Source organism: Lindgomyces ingoldianus (genome assembly GCF_010093535.1).
Source record: "Lindgomyces ingoldianus strain ATCC 200398 unplaced genomic scaffold BDR25scaffold_34, whole genome shotgun sequence".
NCBI classification, from domain to species: domain Eukaryota; kingdom Fungi; phylum Ascomycota; class Dothideomycetes; order Pleosporales; family Lindgomycetaceae; genus Lindgomyces; species Lindgomyces ingoldianus.
The window spans coordinates 152,463-176,564 of NW_022985195.1; the positions used below are offsets into that span (position 1 = coordinate 152,463).

The 24,102-nt window shown below is 36.3% G+C and overlaps 4 protein-coding genes across 4 annotated transcripts; 1 reads left to right on the forward strand and 3 right to left on the reverse strand.

The window, feature by feature from the left end:
• Positions 1–4,497: 4,497 nt before the first annotated feature.
• BDR25DRAFT_359628 (uncharacterized protein) lies at positions 4,498–7,214 on the reverse strand (the record flags this gene model as incomplete). The annotated part of the gene is made up of 18 exons (XM_033696121.1): positions 4,498–4,620; positions 4,683–4,769; positions 4,822–4,928; positions 4,990–5,132; positions 5,162–5,262; positions 5,327–5,372; positions 5,399–5,500; positions 5,540–5,558; positions 5,602–5,643; positions 5,670–5,883; positions 5,936–5,976; positions 6,038–6,066; positions 6,139–6,371; positions 6,454–6,616; positions 6,669–6,814; positions 6,850–6,878; positions 6,931–7,125; positions 7,205–7,214. The coding sequence occupies 18 exons, from the start codon at positions 7,212–7,214 to the stop codon at positions 4,498–4,500; spliced, it is 1,830 nt and encodes a 609-aa protein (XP_033543103.1).
• Positions 7,215–15,127: 7,913 nt separating this feature from the next.
• On the reverse strand, positions 15,128–15,629 carry BDR25DRAFT_359629 (uncharacterized protein; the record flags this gene model as incomplete). The annotated part of the gene is made up of 3 exons (XM_033696122.1): positions 15,128–15,344; positions 15,375–15,453; positions 15,497–15,629. 3 exons carry the CDS (start codon positions 15,627–15,629, stop codon positions 15,128–15,130), a joined length of 429 nt encoding a protein of 142 aa, XP_033543104.1.
• A 31-nt stretch (positions 15,630–15,660) lies between these two features.
• On the forward strand, positions 15,661–16,715 carry BDR25DRAFT_359630 (uncharacterized protein; the record flags this gene model as incomplete). The annotated part of the gene is made up of 9 exons (XM_033696123.1): positions 15,661–15,767; positions 15,805–15,820; positions 15,853–15,871; positions 15,968–16,059; positions 16,088–16,147; positions 16,175–16,386; positions 16,446–16,569; positions 16,616–16,656; positions 16,694–16,715. The coding sequence occupies 9 exons, from the start codon at positions 15,661–15,663 to the stop codon at positions 16,713–16,715; spliced, it is 693 nt and encodes a 230-aa protein (XP_033543105.1).
• Positions 16,716–20,094: 3,379 nt separating this feature from the next.
• BDR25DRAFT_204378 (uncharacterized protein) lies at positions 20,095–20,496 on the reverse strand (the record flags this gene model as incomplete). Its single annotated transcript, XM_033684436.1, has 1 exon — positions 20,095–20,496. A coding segment is annotated over one exon (402 nt), but the record flags the coding sequence as incomplete, so codon positions are not given.
• Positions 20,497–24,102: the final 3,606 nt, after the last annotated feature.

A 24,102-nucleotide genomic window follows, 5' to 3' on the forward strand; every position in this document is an offset into this window, starting at 1 on the left:
AACTATAAATAAAAAAAAGACTTAATTTAAAATAGTTATAGCCTAGAGTTATATTATAGTTAGTTTAAAAATATAAAAAGATTAGATACACTTATTAATATATAACACTAGTAACTAAATCTAACATATGCAACTATTTAAAAGAGAGTAGAGAGGCAATAAGTAATAGTTAGAAAGTAAATATAGTTAATTAAAAAAAAGTATAGTAAAAAAAAGTTTAAAGATATAGTTAAGTAAAAAAAAAAAAGTTTAAAAGTGTGTAAAAAAATAGTTTAGTTAATTAAAAAAAGTAATAAAAAAAAAAGTAAAACTATGTTACTATAAAGTGTTTAGTATAGCCTAATGCATAGACAAAGAGAAAACTTAGCTAGTTAATAAAGGTAGACAAGCACCTATAAGGCAAGGTAGAGAATAGAGTAACTATATAGTGTTTAGTATAGCTTAAATTAAAAAAGTAAAAGAAACTTAACTAATTAAAGTAAAAAAGTTAAAAATAATTAAAAAAAGTTTAACAAAAAAAAAAAGGCTTATATATACTCTAGCTTTTACCTTAGTAGCAAGAGCACCTAACTAGACTAGAGTTTCTACCTAGTAGTAAAAGTACACATTATAAGATTATTTAAAAAGATATAAAAAGCGCTAGTGTTTAACTAGTATAAAAAATTATAACTTTTTAAACATTTTTTACTAATTATAACTAAATATTACCTAATTTAAAGGTAAAAGTAAGTAAAAATAAGTAAAATATAACATATATAAGTAATTATAAGGCATTAGATTAATAATAAGCAGGCTAGGCAGCAGCAGTAAATAAAAAAAAAAGTCTTACTAAAGTAAATATATATTACATGTAATTAATTAATTAGTGTTATAGAGTTAAACTATATTAAATAGCAGGTAGTAAATATAAGTAGATAGTTTATAATAATTAAGACACATAGTAATATAATATTACTATAATTAAGATAGCTTTAGCTTCTTTAATTTTTAACTATAGTCTTACTCTAACATATTTAAGCCTTTATATAACTTTATTTACTACTACTATGTCTTTAAATTATTTAAGTAAAATATAAGCATTTTTATAAACTTTTTAAAACTATTAAACTAATAAGCATTATTATTATTAAAGAACTTTTAGAAATAGTAAGCACATAAAACTGTAATAGTATGCTAGTAACTAGGTAATCTATAGCTAAAAATTTGTCTTAATATATGTAATATGTAGATAGGCTATAGGTTAGACAAAGGCGTACAAGCTAATATAAGGGGACTAGAGAGCAGTTATGTACCTAACACTGCGCAGTTGTTAAAACTAGTAAGCAACTAACAGCGCACAGCGTCTAATTAGCTGCACTAAGTAAATAGTGCTTTATAATACTATTATACATTATAGAAGTGCTTGCTATAAGTATATATAAAATAAAAATATATAATTACTTTATTTATCTTTAAAAGCTTTATTAAGACCTTTATTAAAATTACTATTAATTAAATTATTAACTAAACTTTTAAAGTTACTATAAGTTATACTTTTAACTATTTCTATAAATTCTATTACATTAATATAACATAACTTTTTTATGCTAATGCTTGCTAAATTAGTTACATCTAGTGCTAGTATATAATTACTAGATATAACATTACTAATATTAAAGTCTATAACTTTTAACATTAATAACTTAATACTACTAGTAATAATATTAGAGCTTATAATAGGCTAAGAGAGCTCTTAGTTAATCTAACTAGTTAAGCGCTTACAGCGCCTATAACTTAGTAAATAAATAGTAAGGGTAAATGTCTCTAGCTTAATATTATGCTGTGTATACTTATTCTTGCTCTTCTTTTTAAAGGCGCCCTTTATTAGCGCATAGAGTTGCATATAGAACTAGTAAAATAGTGTAAGATAACTAAAAGTAAAGTTTATGTTATAAGTCTTATTTTTAAAGTGCTGCATATTAAGCTTATATATATAGTTTATAAGCTTAAGTATAATATTAACTGCTTAAAAAGTATTTAGCTTTTTATATATATTAACTAACTTAGAGGTAAGTATAGACTGCTAAAGCGTTAGAGTTAACACCCTATCTAAGACTAACTAGCAGAGGTGTAGCAGCTTAGTACTATAGCGCTTCTAACTAGATTTAAAGAAAAATATAGCTAATAAATTAATTAAGTAATAAATAATTCTAATATTACTAAACTTAACTACATACTGTAAAGTAAAAAATATCTTAATTTTTTAAAAAAACTAACATGTTATTATCTAGTTACTTTTAAAATTATTATAGCCTTTTTATGTAGTAAGTATAAAGACTTTTTTATATATCTACTTAAGTAACTTAATATACTAGTTAAGTAAAAGCTAACTAATAGCCTTATTATAAAAACCCTACTAGTATTGCTAGACATCTACTGCATAGATATCTAGCACCTAGCCTTAGAGATATCTACTATTACCTATCTTTTAGTAGAACAACGCAACTATTTAGGCGCCCTAGCTTAAATGTATTAGTAGCACAGCTATATAATACTTAATATTGCCCTAATTAATACTAGCACAGTTTAAGTGTATAATATTATGTAAAAGATTACTAGAAAAGTCTGTACCTTTAAGTATATTAAAGTGCGTATAAATAATTATATAAGTAAGTGCCTAAAAAATATAAAAATATATAAGTAGTTTAATTATCTAATTCTTTTTATTATATAGCTAGAACACACTGCGCTGCTTTTTTTAAGACTATATATAAACTTAGTAGTTTTCTAGTTACCTTATACTATTTATAGCTATGTTTTAAAGCTTAGCTTTTTTAGATTTATAAAAATATTTAACTACTAAAGCTAAATATTATTATATACTTTATAAGTCTTATTAATAACACTTTTATTAAAAAATATTACTCTTAGATAATTTACTTAGCTAAGTTTTTTATATAGTAAAACTTTAATAGCTAGCATTAACAGTAACTAGTTCTTTAAGCTAATAAAGACCTTTAATACAGCAGCACTATAGATAGCAGCTATAGTGCGCAACATATAGCATAATGTAATTTGCTTGCTTATATAGTCCTAAATTATGCTAGGCGCTATACAGATCTAATTAGGCTGCAATGCTATGCTAGAATTAAACATAGACTAGGTTAAACTATCCTTAGAGATCTATAGACATTTTATAATAAGTGCTGTTATTAGGTTCTGCTAAATAGCTGTTGCAACGCCTATAGCATAGTTATAAGTCTAGTTAGTAAAGTTATAATTATTATATATAATTATTAACTAAGAATTATGTGCAAAACTTAGCAGCTTAAAATTAAGTAAAATATAAGCTATATAACATAATATTATAACTTATAAGCTTTTTATATAGTCTGCTATTTTATTAACTTTTTAGTTTATAATCTTATATAAGTTATAAATACCTAAGCCTAATAACATCTCTATAACACACTGTTTTATACTACTACTATGCAAATATAGACCTAGTAGGCAGGCAAGGTAGTTGCATCTCTTCTAGGCCTAGTAATATAAGATAATAAAAGTAATTAAATACACTTTACTATTTTATAAACTCTTAGCCTTACTATAACTACTTTAAGCACTTTACTTATTTTATAAAAGTCTTTTAATAAACCTGCTCTAATTTAAAGCTTAATTAGCTATAATTAACTTTAACTTAGTAAAATTAACCTTATCTAGCCTAAAAGCTATATTATACTAGTTAAAAAACTTTTACTTAATAAAACTATTAAGTTTTTTTATAAATATAATAAAACTAAGAACACTAGTAGCCTTATTATTTTTACTTAACACTATATAAATGTTTAGCTGTTTTAGTGCTAATTAAAGAATTATTCTATGTCTACTAGGTAGTAGAGCCTTTAATAACAGCAGGTCTTATAAATATAACTTAATAAATTTACTTATTAGCATTTATAGCTTATTTATTAACACTAAGACCTACTCTAGTTTCTTTAATTTTAGAGTATAAATAAGTGTAAATAACTAAACGCGCTAAGTAAACACGCTTACTACTTATAAAGTTATAAAAAGATAAGTTATTAAAACTAAAGCCTAAAGCTTAGTAGTAACTATAAATAAAAGTAAAAAAAATATAAAAGAAAGTAATAATAAAAGTAATAATAAAAAAAGTAGCAGCTTATCTACTAAAAGAAGATAAAAGAGTTATAGACGCTAGCGCAGACATAGAGTAGGACTAGTAGACTTATTAGCTATTTTGTACAGTAAACAATGTGTAAAATGCGTAACAATTTAATAGATAATAGTAAAAAGTTATGTAGCTATTAGCCTAAAGTTTAGAGATGTTTAGAAAAAAAAATGTGTAAATATTAATATAATGTATCTTTATATAAAAAGTAAGCACTAAAATTAGTTGTCTATATAATTAATTACTAAAGTCCCTTAGATAGCTAGGGAGAGAAGCTAAATCTAGCATCCTTATTGGCCAGAAAGATAGCGTGAGCGCCACCGGCGCGACTAGCATGGGTTTATGTTGACTAGCAAGGGTATCAGGGGCTCTGCCCCTGTCGGAGCTTCGCCCCTTCTCTCCCCAATCGGCTGAGCTAGCTGAGATAATTCGCCACCACAACTACCCAGCTTCTCACAGGTATGGTTCATTCCAATAAGACAATCACAGAGACATTAACACAATAATAGCTCACCCAGAGCTTGCGGGAGCCATCAGCGCCAGGAACTCCCGCCCAAGGAATCACGAGCGTGGCGGGCTCGCTAGTGGTGAAGACACCGTGCTTCGAGGAACTAGCTTGACATAAGGTTACGTGAACCAGTGTCACGTGCGACATTAGCTGGGCGTGTGGTGCTAACCGTATACAATCCACTTGCCGTGCAAAGCGAAATGGGTCCCAAGGCAAACCTTACCTCCACTACCGAATGTCCACCACCAATGACTCATCTCTAATGCGTCTTTAAAATTCTTGAAGCTACCATTTTCATTAAGCCACCCTTAACGGTAGGAACGAATGCGGTCTCGGATATACTTCTGGATTCTGGTGGAGGCAACCGGCCCGAGCAGTGCTCGAACCCCTCCAGGGATGTGGGTATAGCTACCCAATTGGATATTCCCACGTTCCGGCATCAGACAGGTTTGAGCCCTACATAATGGTAGGTACAACTTCAAGACTTCCTAGATGTAGGCATGGAGTAAGGGAAGTTAGTCAAGCAAGGCGACATCCAGCCGTTCCTTGTTTGGAGCGCGTCGAGTGAACAAGGGTCAGAGTTCATCTCGCAACGTGTTCTAGAAGTCATGTTCGTGAAAGAGTAGTTATATTAGGTATGTCATTGCGACTCCTGATGTTTCATGACCGACGACTGCACCACAACATTCTGTTTTGCTCATGTTCAATTAGTTGGGGAGGACTTCCTGGTAGAATCTTTCATTTTAGGTGCAATAGCTGTGTTTTCATTTCTTGAGATTTCTACGTCTCTTAATATTGGCGAGGCGAATAGCTGCTCGTATACTCTGCCTTCATCGATGCTTTAGGTAGATGTTTTTGATGACATATATTCTTTGGCGCGTACTATCACACATGTCGACAATCCCCCGCCCAAAGGGATCCTAACTGGAAGCCAGGGACTTTGGTGTGATTCTGATGCCAAGCTTCTCTATCGCAGTCCAAAGACCCTGCAACTCCTGGGGAAAGAATGCGTATGGGGCGCAGCTTTGAAGATTGCGGTAAAGCCGAACAGGAACGCCGTAGCAATGTCCATAGCTACTGAGAGCATGGCTCCGAGGATCCCCAATGACTCTCTGGTTTCTGCATGTTTCGGCAATAAATCCTCAAAAGAGCGCTCCTTCTCTCTGAATGGAGCGAAATACCCTCGAATGTGAACAGGTTTGGCACCCTAGAACCCTGTTAGCGCGAAATACTCAGTACCAGTCTTGTTTAAAACGGACCCAAATTCCAAAAGCTCCTGTACCAGCTCTGCTTTTCGTAGCTGCCGTACAGTCTTGATTCCACTTCTACGATATTAATACTCAATTATTTTAGTCTGAGACGCTCGATTAGATCGCACCGATCGTGCACCCTTCAGACTTATTCATTCTACATTTTTAGATATCATGTCCATAGAATCTAGGTAGGCAGAATATCGACTGACCAGTGCACTTTTAGTATCTTTGCGAGCGGAGATCTCGACCTACAGATGTACACATAAGTGCTGTATCCAATAATGGATACTGAAACCATAAAGATTAAATTTGCCACTGCGGTTACAGCAATCGAGGCCTCTCCCTGACGTAAACGATTATAGAATGCAGTAGGTTGAGTGGGGATTTTGTAACAGAACGGATTTGAACTACCTAAAGCATAAATAGATGGGTACAGAGAGGGCTAAAGGCAGTTGTTTCGGAGATTCACAAGCCTTCCTAACTCAAAGCTAACCTGGGAGACTGGGGCGCTAGTTCGTTCGTACGAAATTAGGAAGGGAGAGTTTGATCCCGAAAATCCCTCCAACATCCTTCAAATGACGACGTAGTTTCCAGACCTTCACGGCAACATGGAACTCATTGCGTAGGGATATAAATATGTTCCTACCCCTCACAGTCAAACTCTGTTCCACAAGGGTGACACAGTATCTGTTTCGGGACAACAACGCAGTGGTATTCTAATTGTCCTTAGGTCTACTACAGCCAGTTCCAGCCCACAGGTTGAAATTTGCTAACGTAGATTGACGAAAATCCACTTCTGCGGTCAGTACTACCGTGGCGTATTGGAATGTTACAGCAAGTAGAATTCATTTCTCTCGATGCGTCCGAAATCGGCTCACTTGCATCCTGCACCCCTCGTGATCGTTTGTACATCCGATCACAGCCATGCACTCGTGCTGCACCTGCACGACTTTGCAGATCCGTTACCGCACAGCAAATTGCTCATCCCGGCCAGCCCTCACCAATTGTCATCCACCACTGCGCAACCCCTCCACTCGCTAGGGTCGATATCCCGTTCTCGATCGCAGCTCCAGCACATTTCGTGATGTCGATTTGCTCGTTCCCACCTCTCCGCGGAGATGCGGGTAATTGCGGAATTTCGGCCAAGGCCAGGTCAGCCACAGAAAGCCGGTATCCGATGGTGGCGTTGTGATAATCTAAGTCGTTGGTTAACAAGTGGATGGCATTTGGAATGACAGATTACGCCTATACTTATTATTATGTACAGTCGCCTACCAAAAGTCATTGGCCACTTTAGCGAGAGGTCTGGGCCACCCTACAATAGTCAGATTTTAATTAAATGTAACTTAATTAAATTACCACCTTTTTTAATAGTTACAAAAGCAAATAAAACTTTTTATAAAAAGCTATCTAAATTATCTATTAATATAATATAGCAATTCTACCTTTATAGCGTAAGCGCTAGCAAAATCTTATGTTATCTTAGCATTCCTAAGTTAACAGTTACATACAACATCCGCTAGCTGCGCAAGCAGCCCCTGCCTACCTATATAAAAGCTTTGTGTACAGGCTAACCTCTAAAGCTTAATAAACGCGCTAAGAGGCATTTAATTTACTAGGTAGTAAATAATCCCTTTACTACACTCTAAACTATTACAACACTATTAAAGACCTACTGCTGCATTTATACTAGTACTATAAAAAGATACCTTGTAAAATATAAGTACTACACCTTCTACTTACATTGCAAGCCTTAGTTGTTAGCTGTATATAAAGAAAAGTAACTTTAATTTGCTTAAACCTATTAATATAATAAGGTAAAAGACATAGCTTATGTAGCCTTTTATAATAAAGCAACATTTAAAGTTAGATTAAACACTACACCTTTATATGTACATTAGCAGCATAGAAAAGCATATAAGAGTTAGTACCTAAAGCTTACCTTTAAGTCTAGAAGGACTACAGTCTTTATATTTAGTGTAATCTCTCTTAATTTTAAATTAGAGCTGTTTATTAATAAAAAAAGTAAGCACAATAATGCTAGCAAATACTGCTAGATTCTATATAATGTTAGTATCCTATTTTATTAGCAGCTTACAGAGGAACGCGGTATTAGCATATAGATGCAGGATAGAGCACCTATTTACACTGTAAAGGCTACCTAAAAGTATATAGATAACTATAGCATAATATAGATAAATTAGCCTCTATAAAGTCTTAATTTAAACCTAATTAAGAACCTTTAGCAGATTATAAAGCTCTTGTTGAATGGACTCTCTGCTAGCTAGCACTTGGTGTCAGCAAATGCGTACAAGACGGAGAGGTTTGCACAGTGTAAACATCGCACAGGGGTGTTAGGTAACTAGTGTTAATTGCTTCTTATTATTTTTCCTTTGTACAGAGAAAAAGGGGGATATCTAGATGTTTGCGCACAGAGGTTCGCGCACAAGCATTATGTAACATAGATACGTGATCCTGCTTGTGCGTGATCGCTTGTATCTAGGCCGCAACGCTGCTGCTGCGTACAGACACTAGCAACTTTTCTTTTTATCTAAAGAGTTGCCTTCTGTACGTGTTACCTCTTTTTTGTCTGTGTAAGTCTATCTAATTATGTTCTGCCTTTACTTTACTTTATTTATTAGGACTTGCCTTAGTAATGCTGTGCGTTAGAATAGGCTAGTTGCACTATGTAAATAGCTCTTTTTTTCTTTATCCTTTGCTTTCTAAGCTTTACTGTATAATCCCCTAGCTCTTTTTTTTTTTATACAGTGCTAACAGTAATAGATCCTTATAATAAGAAAGATAAGTATGTATAATATAAAAAAAAAAAACAAAGAGAAATAGGCCTTATATAAAGGTGTTATTAGTCTAGTTAGTCTAAAGCATCTTTGCGCACAGGATCTAGCTAGTCCACAGATGCTTCTATCTAGATAAAGAGGCAGTTAGTTAGGACTAATAATTAAAGAGCCTAGTTTAGTGTTTTCTTTATACATGCATCTACTAAGTTATCTTTACTATTAATCTACCTAATTTTAGCAATTTCCCTTTTCTTATATAATTTATAGAGTAACATAATGTTAATTATAAGTTACTTTTTACTAGTAGTGCTTAGCTTAATAAAGTAATTATATAGAAACCTTAAATCTATGTAGATTACTACTAAGATTAGTAGTAGTTTAAGTGTTTATATAATTTACTATAAAGTTATACTAAAGGTAATTACATTATTAAACCTTCTAACTATTCTATATAGTTTACTAGTAAGGACACTCCTAGTTACTCTTTTACACTTAGTAGAATTCTAGTGTATAATGTTGCCTAGTATTTTAAAGTAGTTACTTTACTTTATATAGTTCTTATTATTTAATATAATTAAGAATTCTAGCTATAAGCTAAAGTCTCTATTATTAGTAAATAATTTATTTATAAAAATAAACAGCTTTACATAATTAAGCTATAATAGTAGAAAGGTAAGACTGCGCTTACTGTTATCTATCTGCTATTAGATTTATGCATTAAGTGTATTAATGTTATTATACAAAAGGTTTATAGTTTATGCAGTAATAGACAGGTTAAATGCTGCCTCTAGTTAACACATAGATATAATGTATGCTTCTTTTGCATGTTACTTAACTGTCACAGTATCCTCCCTAGATCCTAGACATAACTGTATTAGACGCGTACTAGAGTATTATTAGTGCACGTCTAACATAAACACAACATAACATAGACATAAACTTAAGCATAAACTGCCTTAACACTAACTAAACCTAGAACAGGCTTAATTTATACCTAAAGCGCTTAGACTTCTAAGCTAAGTATTTAATTGCTAATTTCCTTCTAAACCTTCCTATTCCTTACACAACATCTTGTACCTACTATAATACCTTACGTAGTAATTAAACTAGACCTCTGTGAAGCTTTATAACCTTACTTATGCATAATTATAACATTAACATATTATTATGCAGCATCCTTATCTTCTAAGTTAATTATATAAAGGTGGCTTACTTGTCTCTTCTAAGTAAGGACTACTATGTTGTGCGTAAGTTTAATTCTTTTGCTGTTAAACTTAATAGGCTACTTCTCTACTAGAATAGTTTTACTCTTTATGTAGAACTTTGCCTTTTATAGTTTCTTCTTTTCTTTTTGCGCAAAATTCTTTGTTATAATGCTTAAAGTGTTGTCTATTTATAAGCTAGTAATACTAAAAGTATGCTCTTCTTTATTAGTAATTAAAAGGTAAGAGTTGTATAAAGAGATGTGCATGCATAGCTTTTCTTTATAGTAGTTATAATATGTCTTAAACTAATATAGTCCTAATTTAGCAGCTTTATACAAGAGTTGTACAACCTAGAGTATTGTATTTAGTAGAAAGCTCTAGCGCATCTCCTTTAGTAGCTTTGTGTATAGCGTGCGTATAAGCTTATTTGTTAATTAAATGTATACTTATATAATATTACACAGTTTAAAATGTATTTTATATATAGCTTTTAGGCTTACTTTTATAGCTAAGAGTAGTCTCTAGCTTATTCTCTAGATAGTTAGTAACTAAGTAAAAATTTCTTTTTTTTCTTTATCTAAGTAGCTAGCAAACACTAGGCAGGATTTCTTATATAGTTAAGTTGTTTTGCCTTTTACTTTTTATATAAGGCAGAGGTTAAAAATCTAACCTTTATGCTTTATTAAGTTATACACTATAACCTTAAAAGTGCTATTAGTAATTAAAGTGTCTATCTTTATGTAGTCTAATTTCTTAAATAGTTTTCTAGGTGTAGTAATTACATTATCTATATAAAGCTTAATAGATAAGGCCTAATTATTTTTTTTTTTTTAGGTTAGAAATACCTAGTTTAGACTTTATGCAGGTTTTCTTTACCTTTTACTTCTTCTAGTATCTATATCTTCCCTTTGCACTAGTGCAGCATTGCTATTCTAAGGGGCTTAGTCTGTAGTAGGCTCTAGTTTTGCCTTTATAACATTTTTATAAAGCTGTTTTCTCTTTCTCTTCTTTAAAGGATCCTTTTATATAGAGATTAGTTTATTTAGGTTATTTATTATAGGTAAGTTATCTTTTTTTTTTTTTCTATAGTACAGTTTAACTTGCGTATATTAAAGCTTTAGTAGGCTATTTTTTTTTTTAATAATAATATTTTTTTTTTAATACTTTTAATCTTATATAAGCTAGTCTAGCCTTTTTTCTCTCTCTATGCTATAATCTTTAAGCTAAGGGGGAGGTTAAGAACTTTATATATTATAAAGCTATTATAAGTGTTAATTATATAATTAATGTTTACTTTTATATAGTTCTTTTTAAAGTATTTTTATTACTTTTTATATAGCGCTTACTTGTGTAATAATGTTTAGTAATAGTAAAAAGTTTAGGTTAATTCTTAGGTATGCTCTAAAGACTAGCAGCATAGGTACTAGACTATGTAGGCTAGCTATGTTGTTTAGAGCCTTAACTACTATCTACAGAATAGCCTTATTATCTATATAGTCACCTAGCTTAGTCTTTAGGATGTTAAACACTTGTTAGAGAGGTGTGTGCGCGCGCTTAACCTTTTTAACTACCTAATATGCTTCTATAGGCATCTGCCTATATGTAGCTCTTATAATCTTTGCATAGGCCTAAAAATTCTTTAAAGCAAAGTTTATACTAGAGTTATACATAATATAGTCTAGGGGTCTTTAATAGGTGTTAATCTAGCATTTGCATAGTGCATCCTAGGTATCTTATGTAGACATAGATTTTAGAAATGTAGTAGCCTAAAATAATATGTCTACATTAATAACATGTAAAATATTCTTATTATTAATTTATATAATATTAATAATAACTTTATAGTTAAAGTAGGTGTTATTTTTAATTATAAACTTAAATTTTTATAAGGCCTAGTTATATAATTAGTAAAAGTAGCAGAACTTCTTAATCTTTTCTAGCACTGTAGCATTAATGTTATAGCTAGCGCTAGTTAGCATCTTCTAGCGTCTTTTTATGCAGGGGTGTCTAAATTAGCAGTAGAGGCAGTAGAGTTTTAATTTAGTAAAAAAAAACATAAATTCTTTCTTACTAATATTAAAAAAAAAGTGTTCTTATTTTTATATAATAAGTATAGTAGTTTTGTCTTTATGTATAATAATATTTAAAATATTATTAAAGTACGCACCTATTTAGTCTACGTCTGCTAGAGATAGTAGGAACAGTGTTAGAGTCTCTAGAATGTAATATGTTACATTACTAACTAAGTTAGTAATTTATATAGTACTAATTAATTCTATTAATTTTTATTTTTTAAAGCTAATACTCTTCTTCTTTAGTGTTTAGTCTACTTTTATATAAAAGAATTTTTATAGGTATGCTTTAAGTTATAACTTCTTTACAGTAGAGATTCTTACTACACTAGTATCCTATAGTTCACCTTAGTATACTATATAGTATTAATCTCTAAAGATAAACTGTTCTGCGTATTCTTTAGGTTCTAGGCTGTAGATGTCCTCTGCAGTTACATAGTAAAGAAATATAGCATTAGTAAAGTAGTTAATAATCTTTTTACTTTTCTTTTTATCTAAGTTATTATTATTATGTAACTTTTTTTTTTCTACTTTTGTTTACTTTTAAACTTTTAAATGTACACATTTACTTTCTTATATGTTAGTGTCTTGTTATAGAATTTTTTATATAAAGAGATATATTAGCGTTTTGTATAAAATTAATTTATATAAAAATAATTTATTAACTAACATTTTTTTTTATAATAAATAAAGCATTACTTTAATTATATAGAGAACTATAGTCTAAATAATTCTTTATATCCTCTTAAGCTTTTTCTATGTTGTTAATAGCTATATATATGTAGTAAGCTATATTACTTATTAGTGTAGTATATGTTTTAGAATTTATTTATAAATGCATTATTTTATTAATTAATTATAACCTAAAGTGCTAAATAAAGGTTACTGTACAGTGCCTTATATGTAGGCTTAATTAAGAACATTACTTGTTTAAGTTTAAGTTGCTTTTAGCATACTTATATAATAGTAGTGTAAAGTAGTATCTTACTTTAGAATTATAAACTAAAAGCTTTTTATATAAAAGTAAGTTTATTAATTATAGCTTTAAAAGCTTTATATAAAGTTTTTATAAAGTTTTTTTACTTACTTTATGTAAAGCTTATTATTATCTAATCTATCTAATACTAGTTATAGTTTATGTTAGTATTAAAGTAATTACTAAGCTGCTTGTACAGTAACTTTTATAATTATTCTAGACTAATATTATAAAAGTAGAACATGTGTGCGCGCCTTTTAAAAATATTAGAAAAGATGCTTGTATATAATGCCTTAAAGATAGTAAGGTGTTAGTAGAGCTTAATAAATACTATAGCCTTATTAGCTAGAATATTATATAGTTACTTTATATAGTTATTTTTCTTTCTTTATGCCTTCTAGAATTATACAACCTTCTTAGGCATAAAGTTCTCTGCTGTAATATCTTATATAAGTAGAAGTTAGTATAGATTATACAGTAATTAAATTATATATAGTAGGTATAAGCTTTAGGGAATCTTATGTAGAGCTGTGGCTATAGGAACATGTAGCTGCCTAGTTGTGCTCTTGTATAGTAAGCTATTATAAAGTAGTTGTACTAATTATAAAGAAAGTATTAAGTCTATAAGTAATTTATATAGAGACATCCTCTATTATGTTAAAACTAGTAATAGTAGTAATAGTTTTATATAATGCTTTAGTAAAATAGTAAACATATATTCTTCTTTTATAAGTCTGTATAGTGTAGTAGCCTTTATTATGTCCTTTTTAAAGCTAATGCCTTTATTCTATAAAGTAGTAATTAGTTTTTATAAAAATAGTTAGCTAAAATTTTTAAAGTGTATAAGCTTTTACTTTATAAAGTTATTTTAAAAGTTCTTAAGTGTACATATGTTTATTATGCTTAATGTGTAGAGTTTTATAATTAAGTTAGCTATATATAAATTAAGCTTCTTTTTAAGTGTGTTATTTAATAGTTTAATTTTATTTACTTAATTTTTAATGTTTATCTGCTCTACTAGGGTCTTTGCTAAGATGCCTATAAAAGGTATATATTAGTTATACATTAATACATTATGCTAGCTAGTTATAGATAGAGCTAGTGTTACTTATTACTTTATAGTAGTTAGTTATGTGTTATTGCGCGCTGTCTTACTTCTTGTTGTACACTGCCTCTAAACAGCCTTATGCAAAAAAATAAAACAGACCTTCTAGCGTTAAATAAGCACTACTATTTATATAATACCTTTAAATAGTATTATATAGACAGGTTTCTTACTTTTGCTTAAGTAACTAAATAAAGATTTATAGCTACTTACATATAAATTAGACTTTATCTTTACTCTTACTAATTTATAGTTAAAGTAGTAAGAAAAAAAAATCTTTTTATATATAAACTTTTAAATAAAAAAGTATAAAAAAAGCTTTTTTTTTATAGTATTTAAACTACTAATTAGTGTTAAATAGACTCTTTGCTAGCTAGCACTTAGTATTAGTAAATGCGTACAAGACAGAGAGGTTTACACAGTGTAAACATCGCACAGGGGTGTTAGGTAACTAGTGTTAATTGCTTCTTATTATTTTTCCTCTATACAGAGGAAAAGGGGGATATCTAGATGTTCGCGCACGGAGGTTCGCGCACGAGCATCATGTGACATAGATACGTGATCCTGCTCGTGCGTGATCGCTCGTATCCAGGCCGCGACGCTGCTGCTGCGTACGGACAGCTCTACATTTTAAAGTAATAAGAATATATTACTACTTATAAGCAGATAGTAGATATTCTTAAAAAGAAGTAAGCAAAAATTACACTAGCTAATTATAGGAAGTGTATCCTTAGTTAGTTAAAGCGTATAAAGGAAGTTATCTAAAACAAAGGCAGATTAACTTACTATTAACTAAGCATAGCACTAAAAGACAGGCCTGTATATAAGCTTTATATAGAAATAAAAATCTTTAAATTTAGTTAATAATTAACTAAGTAACCTCCTTCCCTAATAGGTTGACTATACCCCTGCAGAGCTCGGATTGCTAGGTGGCTAATGACTTTTAGTAGGCGACTGTACCTATAACTTGAAATGAGCGGTGCCTGAGTATCTATCGTTGCGCCTTAATTGGGTCTACATGTTTGTGTGTTCTCGGTGGAGATCATTCAAGCCCAAGAGGTTGTTTTCGTGGGGTTCCGTAATTATATGGCTTGTTAATTGATGCATCAATACGGATTACTTTGCAGGTGAGTGAGAGAGGCTCGGAGGTTAACGGATAGCCCGGGGCGGCTATCAGTGAGAATGTCCGTAGTATTGTTATCATTCCTGCGGTTATTTTCTTTCCTCTTGATTTGCCTAACCTAGGGTTCATATCGCTTCTGAGTGGAGATGAGCGCATACATTCCCACTCAAACACCCCAGCATGTTTTCGTTGTTTCGCGGCGAATGAGTCAGGTTCGGCAGGCGACTCTATCCGGCCCTCTTCCCCTCATCATCTCCAATTAATGCAGGCCTATTTTCCCCATGGCACCGTTAGTTGATCTTAGATTTGCTTTAATTTTGTTAGTCCCCCGTTGGTAGCCTACCACAGTAGCACCTGTATGGAATAGAGCTGATAGGGACGAGAACCAGGATCGGTGGAATATCCCTGCATATCCCTGCATCATGTCTGACCTTTCTAGAAAAACAGGATGCATGAAAGTCAATATGACATACAAGCGGCTCGCTTGCGAACTACCTGGACAGGAAGCTCCTGCCACGCTGCTTGATAGTTTGAACTTCGCGCGCAAAATGAGCAAAATGTAGATCGGACGAGTGTGAATGCCCGACAACAGGTAGAGCTTTCAAGATTCCCGTATAAGTCTTTTTTACATTTTCTGTCCATAGCTTTCGATAGATGACCCCGGTCTCGCGCAGATTGGGAAGCTTGGAATTTCAGATATAGATACTAATCTATGAATTACGCTCACGTATTCAGCGGTGCAAAGTCTTGCTGTGTAAGTCTATGCCACCTCAAAATTCAGAAGCTTCATCTTAATGCTGAATGATATAGTTCCTCCGAGCTCCGCGGATACTATTCAGACATATCTTAGCGTACCATCTCAGGCCATGCATTCATCAGCCAAACACCGTGTCTCTGCGAACGATATCCGGAGACTATGATGCACTCTCATCTCCATGTGTCTGATGATTTAACCCCCCCGAAGAGCTACGAATAGGGCTTCTAACTCGGTTTTCGCTGAAGATCTGCGAAAGGACGAAAAGGGTGTTGGCTGCTCAATGGATGACTCTGAGTTTGGCCGATCTCGATATGGAGACGTTGGATAGATTGATCGAGGTCAAGGCAACAGTGGAAAAGAATTGTTTATTTTTCTGGTCTGCAGTTCCTGTTTTCGGATGTAGCAGTGATATGCCTTCAGCGTTCGCTCGGATTAATATTTGTATAGCTGGTAGGTAGTCCTGGGCGTTCGTGGTGGAAGGAGATTGAGATGTGGAGGGGAAAAATGTTCTAGCGAGAACCTTTTGCGATCGAAAGAAGAAAGATTTCAAATTCCAAGGAGCTTGTTAAGACCAATCTCTGAAGGGCGACTCCACAAGCCTAAAGTTTGCATAATATTCTCAACCTATCATCAATTCTCCACCCACCTAGCCCGCAAACTTCACCCAGGGCTTCCAACGGGCCGTACTACGGTCCGTACAAAGTGAGCCGTAATGGTCACGTGTTCAGCACGAACGTACCGAGTTTGTAAGCCGCACTGTACTTGTAATGATACGCTAGGTACAGTAAGTAGTATAGATTGTATTACCTTTTTACAGAGTTTGTATGGAGATTTTAGAGAAGTAGGAGGGCTCTGGCGAGCAGAAGGCCTGTAGGGAGCGCCGAGGAGTTTTCTAAGGCCCTAGTTAGCTAAAAATTTTGCAGATTTAGCGACCCTAGAGGACTAGGGCAAGGTAATCTGCTTCTAGATTAGTGTTATCAGCAAAGCTCTTAAGGCGCTGCAAAAGTGGTAGATAGCTATAACTATATTTTTTAGCACCTACTAAGAGAGCACAAGGTTAAATTTACCCTTAATTTTCTTTCTATTACAGCTACTAGTTGTAAGTGCAAGAGGAGTTTTAGCGCAGCTAGTAATACATTAACTAATAGTTAAGGCTATTTAACTCTGGAGGAACCAGCTATAGCAGAATTTAGTAAGCAGTAAGATTTTAGACCTTCTACTTTTATTACTAGAAAGAATGAGTCATCTAATAACTAATTAGGCCCTAATGCTGCGTCTCTAGATACCTATAATTTTAGCTGTTTTAACTAGAGTATAGTGTACTTTAATTAAATTGTACTACTTGTACAGATTGCGTGAGCTGTAACAGTTACAAGATGGACACCTACCTCTCCTCCTCACTGTTGTACAAACGTACACAAAATCTCACCCGTACAGGCCTCGAAATCGCTCAATGGTACAGTACTACACCTCGTTGGAAGCGCTGACTTCACTCCCCTCTCTCGAAAACCTCAAACCCTTTTCAAAGGCCCCAATGCCTGCCTATCACTCCCCTTTGCACACTCTAGGTTTCTCTTAGCACCCAACATTCCTTCGTCCTGTATATGCGCATTAAATAGGTTTTAGTAGATGCTGTTCCACAGACCCTGCATTTCTCCTACCCTCTATCGCAAGGTGGGCCGAGATGGAGCTAGAGGGTATGGAGTAGTTAATTAGGTGGTGAGAACCAAACTAAGTAGATTGGGCTGAGGTGTAAGAGCGAGAGAGAGCTCAGAGGTAAATATATAGTAGCTAAAAGAGCGCTAGTCCTAAACAGGAAAATGGTGCGAGGTAAAGGACCCACATTCACCCTGAGCAGGGTCACGTGAACCAGTTTCACGTGCGACACCATCTTCTACCGCAACAACCCACTCCAGAATATCAACGATCTGTAAAGAATCATGGAAGACAGTAGACGCAGCGCTCCAGAAGTCTGCGCTGTGATTCCTTGAGTAATATTTACTTCATGCGGAATGAGTTATAAAGTTTTATTTCCATGCATTGGGGGCTCTTAGCAGCGTTTTCGGAAAGAAATTGTGGATGCTACGACGTGTCGCATTCCTGATACGGAAACCTTCCTTCCCTGAACCACAAAGGCTCCTACGGCCTTTACTATAGCACCTTCTGCCTTCACTGTGGCACCTACTGCCTTTACTATAGCCCCTTGGCCATTGCCATGACCCTTACTGCCCCTGCCGTCATAAATAAATACTCTGCAGCAGGGCACTTAGACACTTGACAATATACTTCACTTCATTAGCTTCTACCATAGCTGCATGCTCACGCAACCTCTATTTGCAACATGACGCGCCAAGTGTGGCCTTCAGCGTTCACACGTCCGCTGTCGGTGGATCCAATAATGTATCCTAAGTAATGATTTGGGTTCTGAAGAGAATCTCGATCTAATCTGCCTTTGTGTAGCGATTCTGGGAGGCGTAAATGAATTTAATGAGCGATTCAGCGAGAAGTTTGCAAATGTCATAGCGGAAAAGAGGAAGGACAAATGTCTCAAGTGATCCCAGGTGTAGCTGCATGCTCCTCGCCGTACTGCCATCAAGATCGCTTGGAGCCAACTTTCGGTTGTCATGATCTCTAGATTACGTCCTCCACAGACAGGTAGCATCGTTGATGGACGAGATTCCTTTCTCATACAATTGAGAGAGTGACAGTGGATTTGACATTATCTGCTTCGAAGGCTTCATATGCCATGGTCTAATTTACGGCTTCAATGCAAGTTTCCACCTCGGAGCTATCCCCACTCGAATGACCCCAATGTTTTTACGTAAGGGAGAACCCTAGATAGCTGAGGTTTCCAAGCCAGATTTCGATGTGTTTGAGCTGCTCGATGGTTAAAGTCAGCCTTCCCCGTCTAAGATACGCAAGAACTCGTTGAAGCCCGTCAGCAAGCCAGGAGGCACGAACTGACTCGGAAACTCTGCACATTTAAGCGACTGGAGTAGAGACACTAATATTCGTGTACTAAGATAGCACGTTTCAGCTGTAAAAAGGACATTGGGATATCATATAGGGGCAGGGTTGAGATAATAAATATCAACAGGAATTTGGACCCTGCTTAACAATCTGGTGAAACTTTCCGCTAGCTCAGGTTTCTCTGCTTTAACTGGTGCTGAAGATACATCATCGTCAAACCGAACACGAATCTGTGGGACAAGGCTCTGGGGGGAATTCATGCCAAGCGTTGCGGTGTCCATGTTGACATTATACGCCTTCTTGAGGATCTTAGAAAGCCCGATAAGGTTGATTGAATCCAGTCCGAGATCCAAGGCCGTTGCTTTAGATAAGCTCTCGACACCGGGGTGATAAACTGGGTGAGGTACAGGTTTCGTCGGTGGGCTTGTCGAGATGAGCGGGATACATGTTGGACGAATGATGCACCTTTGCTGGTTTCGCCTTCTACACATTCTGCAATGGATTTTCTGTCGTTTTTGCCGCACGAGGCCATGTTTATGGCTTCTCTAAATATCCATTGCCGTGGAGTCATGTAACTATGTAAATAATTCTGCAAGTGCATAATAAAGTTTCTTTCGAGACAGTCAAATCCATAAGTGTACTGTAGCCCAATTGTCTCCAGGTCCACTGGTTGCGGGACAAATTACGGCAGCGAGTTTCTATTTATTCTTGCCGCATCGCGGGTACCGAACAACGGAGTGTAGGACTGAAAGGTGCTTCACGATATGGAGCTCAATCTCGCCCATCTCAATAAGGAGGCCGCGAATCTTCACCATGATATCTCGTCAAATTATAGCAACCTTCAGCAGTCATCTCAGTGATATCGTCTGTCCTATAGATTTGATAGTCCGAATTCTTGAACGTAGAATCTAGGAACGATGCATTTGTCCGCTCCTTGTCATTCAAGTATCCGCTCGCTAAGACAAGGCTAATCGCAACGAGCTCACCAGACCCTATTTCCATAGTCGACTAGGGTTTCTGGATCCACAATTCGAGCAATCCTCCATGGCTCTCCGATATCTCTCGGATCACTCGAAGGTGTCAATGCGCAAGGAAGCAAGTCAGCAACTCCGTAAGCCCTGACCTTAGCTGACCGAGTCCCAATGATCTCGTAGGTGACCGGCTCGCTAGCTAAGAATATTTTGAAGCCGGAGCAAAAGGTCAACCTTTTGGTCGTGGCAATTGCACTGCTTATAAATACAGTCTGCATACCTGGGATTTCGCTAGGGTGGAGTGTACTTATGAGAGTCGGCGTAAAGAAGGCCCAGTTGGCGCGAAGAGTCTTCACGAATTCGTCAATTTGATGGGTCCGGGGATGACAGGATGGTATGCACACAGTCCCTTCGAGATTGAGGGTAGCGAAGGTGCCGTAGATACTCATGTCAAATGTATATGCGGCATACTGATAAGCAGGACTATTTACTCCAATTTGCAATGATTTGCCACGGTATCTTAGGCAGGAACAAATTGCAGTATAGATCAGAAGAACAGCTTTAGGTGCACTAGTGCTTCCCGATATGAAAGAATAAAGGCAGGATCACTCAGTAGGCTTTGGAATGGAGGAACAAATGCTTTTGAATATGGTTGTTGATTTGGTGGCGCAGAAAATAGCGCTTGATTGGCTAAAATTGTGGTGAGAGCTGGGGATTTCCTAAGCAGCTCGTTGGAAATTTCTATGAGGACTGTGGAGGGGGAGGCCGCTTCTAAGATGGATTTTTATTCGCGAGGATAGATGGCTAGAATCCAATGGCACACAACTCCCTCCAACGTTCAAAATTCCCAGAGCCGAGAGGACAGCCCATACCGATTTCTAGAAGCAGAACCCTAAATTCTCACTTTTTCGACGCTAATTTGGAGTAAAGTCCGAGTTAGTGTCTAATACTGCTCGATTTTGCGGTAGCTCATGCATTCCAATTCTGATACCAGAGTCTCTGCCTTTGGGCTCCTCCTTCGACACTGGGTAGAGATAAGATCGTAAGTGTAGTGTTCTACTGATGGAAGTAGTGGCTAGATGTAGGTTAAGCCCAGAGGTCTCAAGCCAAAGCGGTGACACATTGGATGCTTTCCAGTCCTGCACATATAGGAAGATCTCTAATTCGCTGAACTGATTGAGGTAAGGTGTCGTGGCCACGTGATCTGTGGATATAGTTCGCAAATCCGGATGAACGATAACGATATGATAGAGGAATTGGTTGGTGTCTAGAAATGTAGAGACCGCTCTTGTTTACTAAATGAGCAACTTTTGGGGGTCTCTAGGAGGGACTAAAGCAGGCGAAGTTTCGGTACTGCACTCCACGACCTGAAGGGGATTCAGGGTCGAGACCAATCGTGTTCCTTTAAATATCCTTGCACTTTAGGCCTAGGGTTTGCAGTAGTCACGTATGGCTCTCACGATAGTCGCATGCATGTCACGATAAGTCTCGTATTACCAAGACTTACCCCTTTTTTTGCACATATATAGACCTCCAAGTGCACTCATCTCGTAATCAATCTAGTTCCTCATGCCCCCAGTGCTCCCCCTAGCTTCACGCCCAGCCCCAACCATTTCCATAACAGGGGGCCCGAGCCTCCAAGGGAATTACTATCTAAAATGTCCCCTATCTGAAAGGCGGTGGAACGAGCGAAATATTAGCTCGAACTGAGAGGAACCGGTGGTGTTGGGGCACGAGCCTAGATTATTTTCGATATCATTGCAGTAGCCGTTACGAGAAAGGAAGTTGTGAAATTGTTACATTTGCGCTTCTCCTCAATCGGCGTAGACCCAAAAGGCTTGCGCATATGGAGAAGCCTACCCGACGTGCCTTGTCATATGTGATATAGTGTGGTTCTCGTCAAATGTTCGGATTACAGTGTGGCTTGTCCACGATAATATGGGTGGGTGCATATTTTTGCAAACGGAGGTGGTCTGGCTCCGGAAAGTGAGAATAACGTGAGTATTGATTAAAGTGCAGAGCCGTCCTCTATTACCCAAAATCAAGTATATAGGAGGCTCGAAAAGGGAATTCTTGGCCAATGACAACTTCCTACAACACTATCGTAACGATGAGGACCATCTTGCTGCTGGTGGCAGGTATCTTCCCCAATGTTGGGGGCGTGACAGCAGCCCGAATGAGAAGGTACTATTGGCTGAAGGAAAATCAGGGTATGGTAAGTCCGCCCAATTTCAACTGATAACCCGACCTATGGTAAGTCAAGGTATTCAGCAGGGACATTCGGAAATCAACACTTTTGAGCACCTCCCTCACGTGAAATGCCTCACTCAGGCCAATGAACTCTTCAACTCGTGATTATCGAAGTTCTGTTTGATACTACGGAGAGCTGCAAACCGGAGCACGCTTCGGGCCTCGGGCTGTGCGATCCGCATCGGCTCGACATTTACTAAGTCGAGGATTCAACACAAATGCTGGCCTTAATCCCGACACGGACTGGGCGAAAATCGTGGACTGTGGATCTATCCCAGTCTCACCACCCCGCCATAGTCTTGCACTCCAGCAAATGACGGAGGGCCTTGGAGAGCTAGGCTTCCATCCGTCATCCTCTAGAAATCTAGAGCCATTAAAGTTTATGATAATTGGGGGGATCACTCCATCGCCCTTCCAGCTTTTCGAGCCCTTAATAAAGTTCCCCACCACCTAATGGCCGTGGAACACTTTGAAGCCCACCTGGACACGCTCCACCCTCATTCTTACCCGAGTAAGTGGAGTTCGGAGCAAACTGAATTCACCCGTGCCTCCATGTTCCGGCATGTATCCTCGGCTGGCTTGGCCAAGAACGAGTCTCCCATTCACGTTGGCTTGCGTACTCGCTTACCTGATACCGATTTTAGCGATTGCAAAAATGATGAATGGCAAGGATATAAGCGCCTCACAACGGACAATATCGATGACATTGGGACCCAAGGTATCACCGACGCGAGTATAGGACGCGTATGTTTAAAAACTCCGGCATACCTGTCTATTTACATTGATATACTGGATACTGCAGTGACCCCGAGTATAGGAGCCCCAGAGGCCGGCTGCTGGACTATGAGAGAAACGACCAGAATCTCGCGAGGACTTCGGGATGTCAACGTCGTTAGCGCAGATATCATAGAGGTTTCCTAACATTTGGTGATAGGGGAGAGACGATGGGTTATACTACGGCGCCAATAGCATGCGAGATTCCTACGAGTTAGGCTGTACTTGCAAAGAAGCATCAAAAGAGGTAGTAGCTGAAAAGAGTGGATTATAAGTAGATCTTCGTATATCGGTGATTGCTTGAGTCATAGTAAGGCAAATGTTTTCGGAGAATGAAGTATCTAGGCCAGGTCGAGCGTGGGGAAAAAGTACATGGAAGAGTAGCCAATATATGGGCGACCGCAAGAGATGTCGATAAGGAGCACCCCAGTTATTAGGGAAATGAAGTAATTATAAGGGGTGAATAGCGTAAAGTAGTTTGAATGACCGTAGAAGTGGGACACGATAGCGCATACTCCTAAGGATTGTCCATGGGATCCCAACATATTATAGAATGGTGGTTAAGATATTTGAGTGAAATAGCTATATTAACTTACTAGTTGCTAGACCTTCGTCTAAACTATCTAGGATAGCCATTTCTGCATCGGAGATCATGGAACAGGCAATTTGCGCGTTCTCAACCATGCAGAACTTTTTCGTAGTCCTCAAGAGCGGAATGTATTCATGCTAGATGTTCGTTCCATCGAAGGAGGATTCGGCTCTGTGTGTAGGAGGACTCTATCGCCGGCGAAATGACAGGGGAGTGATCCTTGTGGACACCGTGTAAGAGTGGACTATAGGCCTGGGTCTAAATTCCTCGCCCTGGACAGAAGCTGACAATCTTATTCCTTGCCTTGAATGGGTGAATCTCGGACTGGTTGACGGAAGACTTTATACAGATCCCTGATTGGAGTAACCCCTCGAGCTGTCTTGGTCAGCTGTAGCACTAGTGTGTAGGTGGTAGGTTTTTGTGCCTCCACCAAAATTGCTTACTCCTGCTGACTTCACCAGCCCCCTAGGATAGCATTCTCTCCAACTCTCCAACTCTCTTTTCGAGCCTCTGGTTCGCCATAGGGGTAATGCAAGAGGGACAGATCGATATAGCCCAGACTACAGATTTTTACTGGGTTACG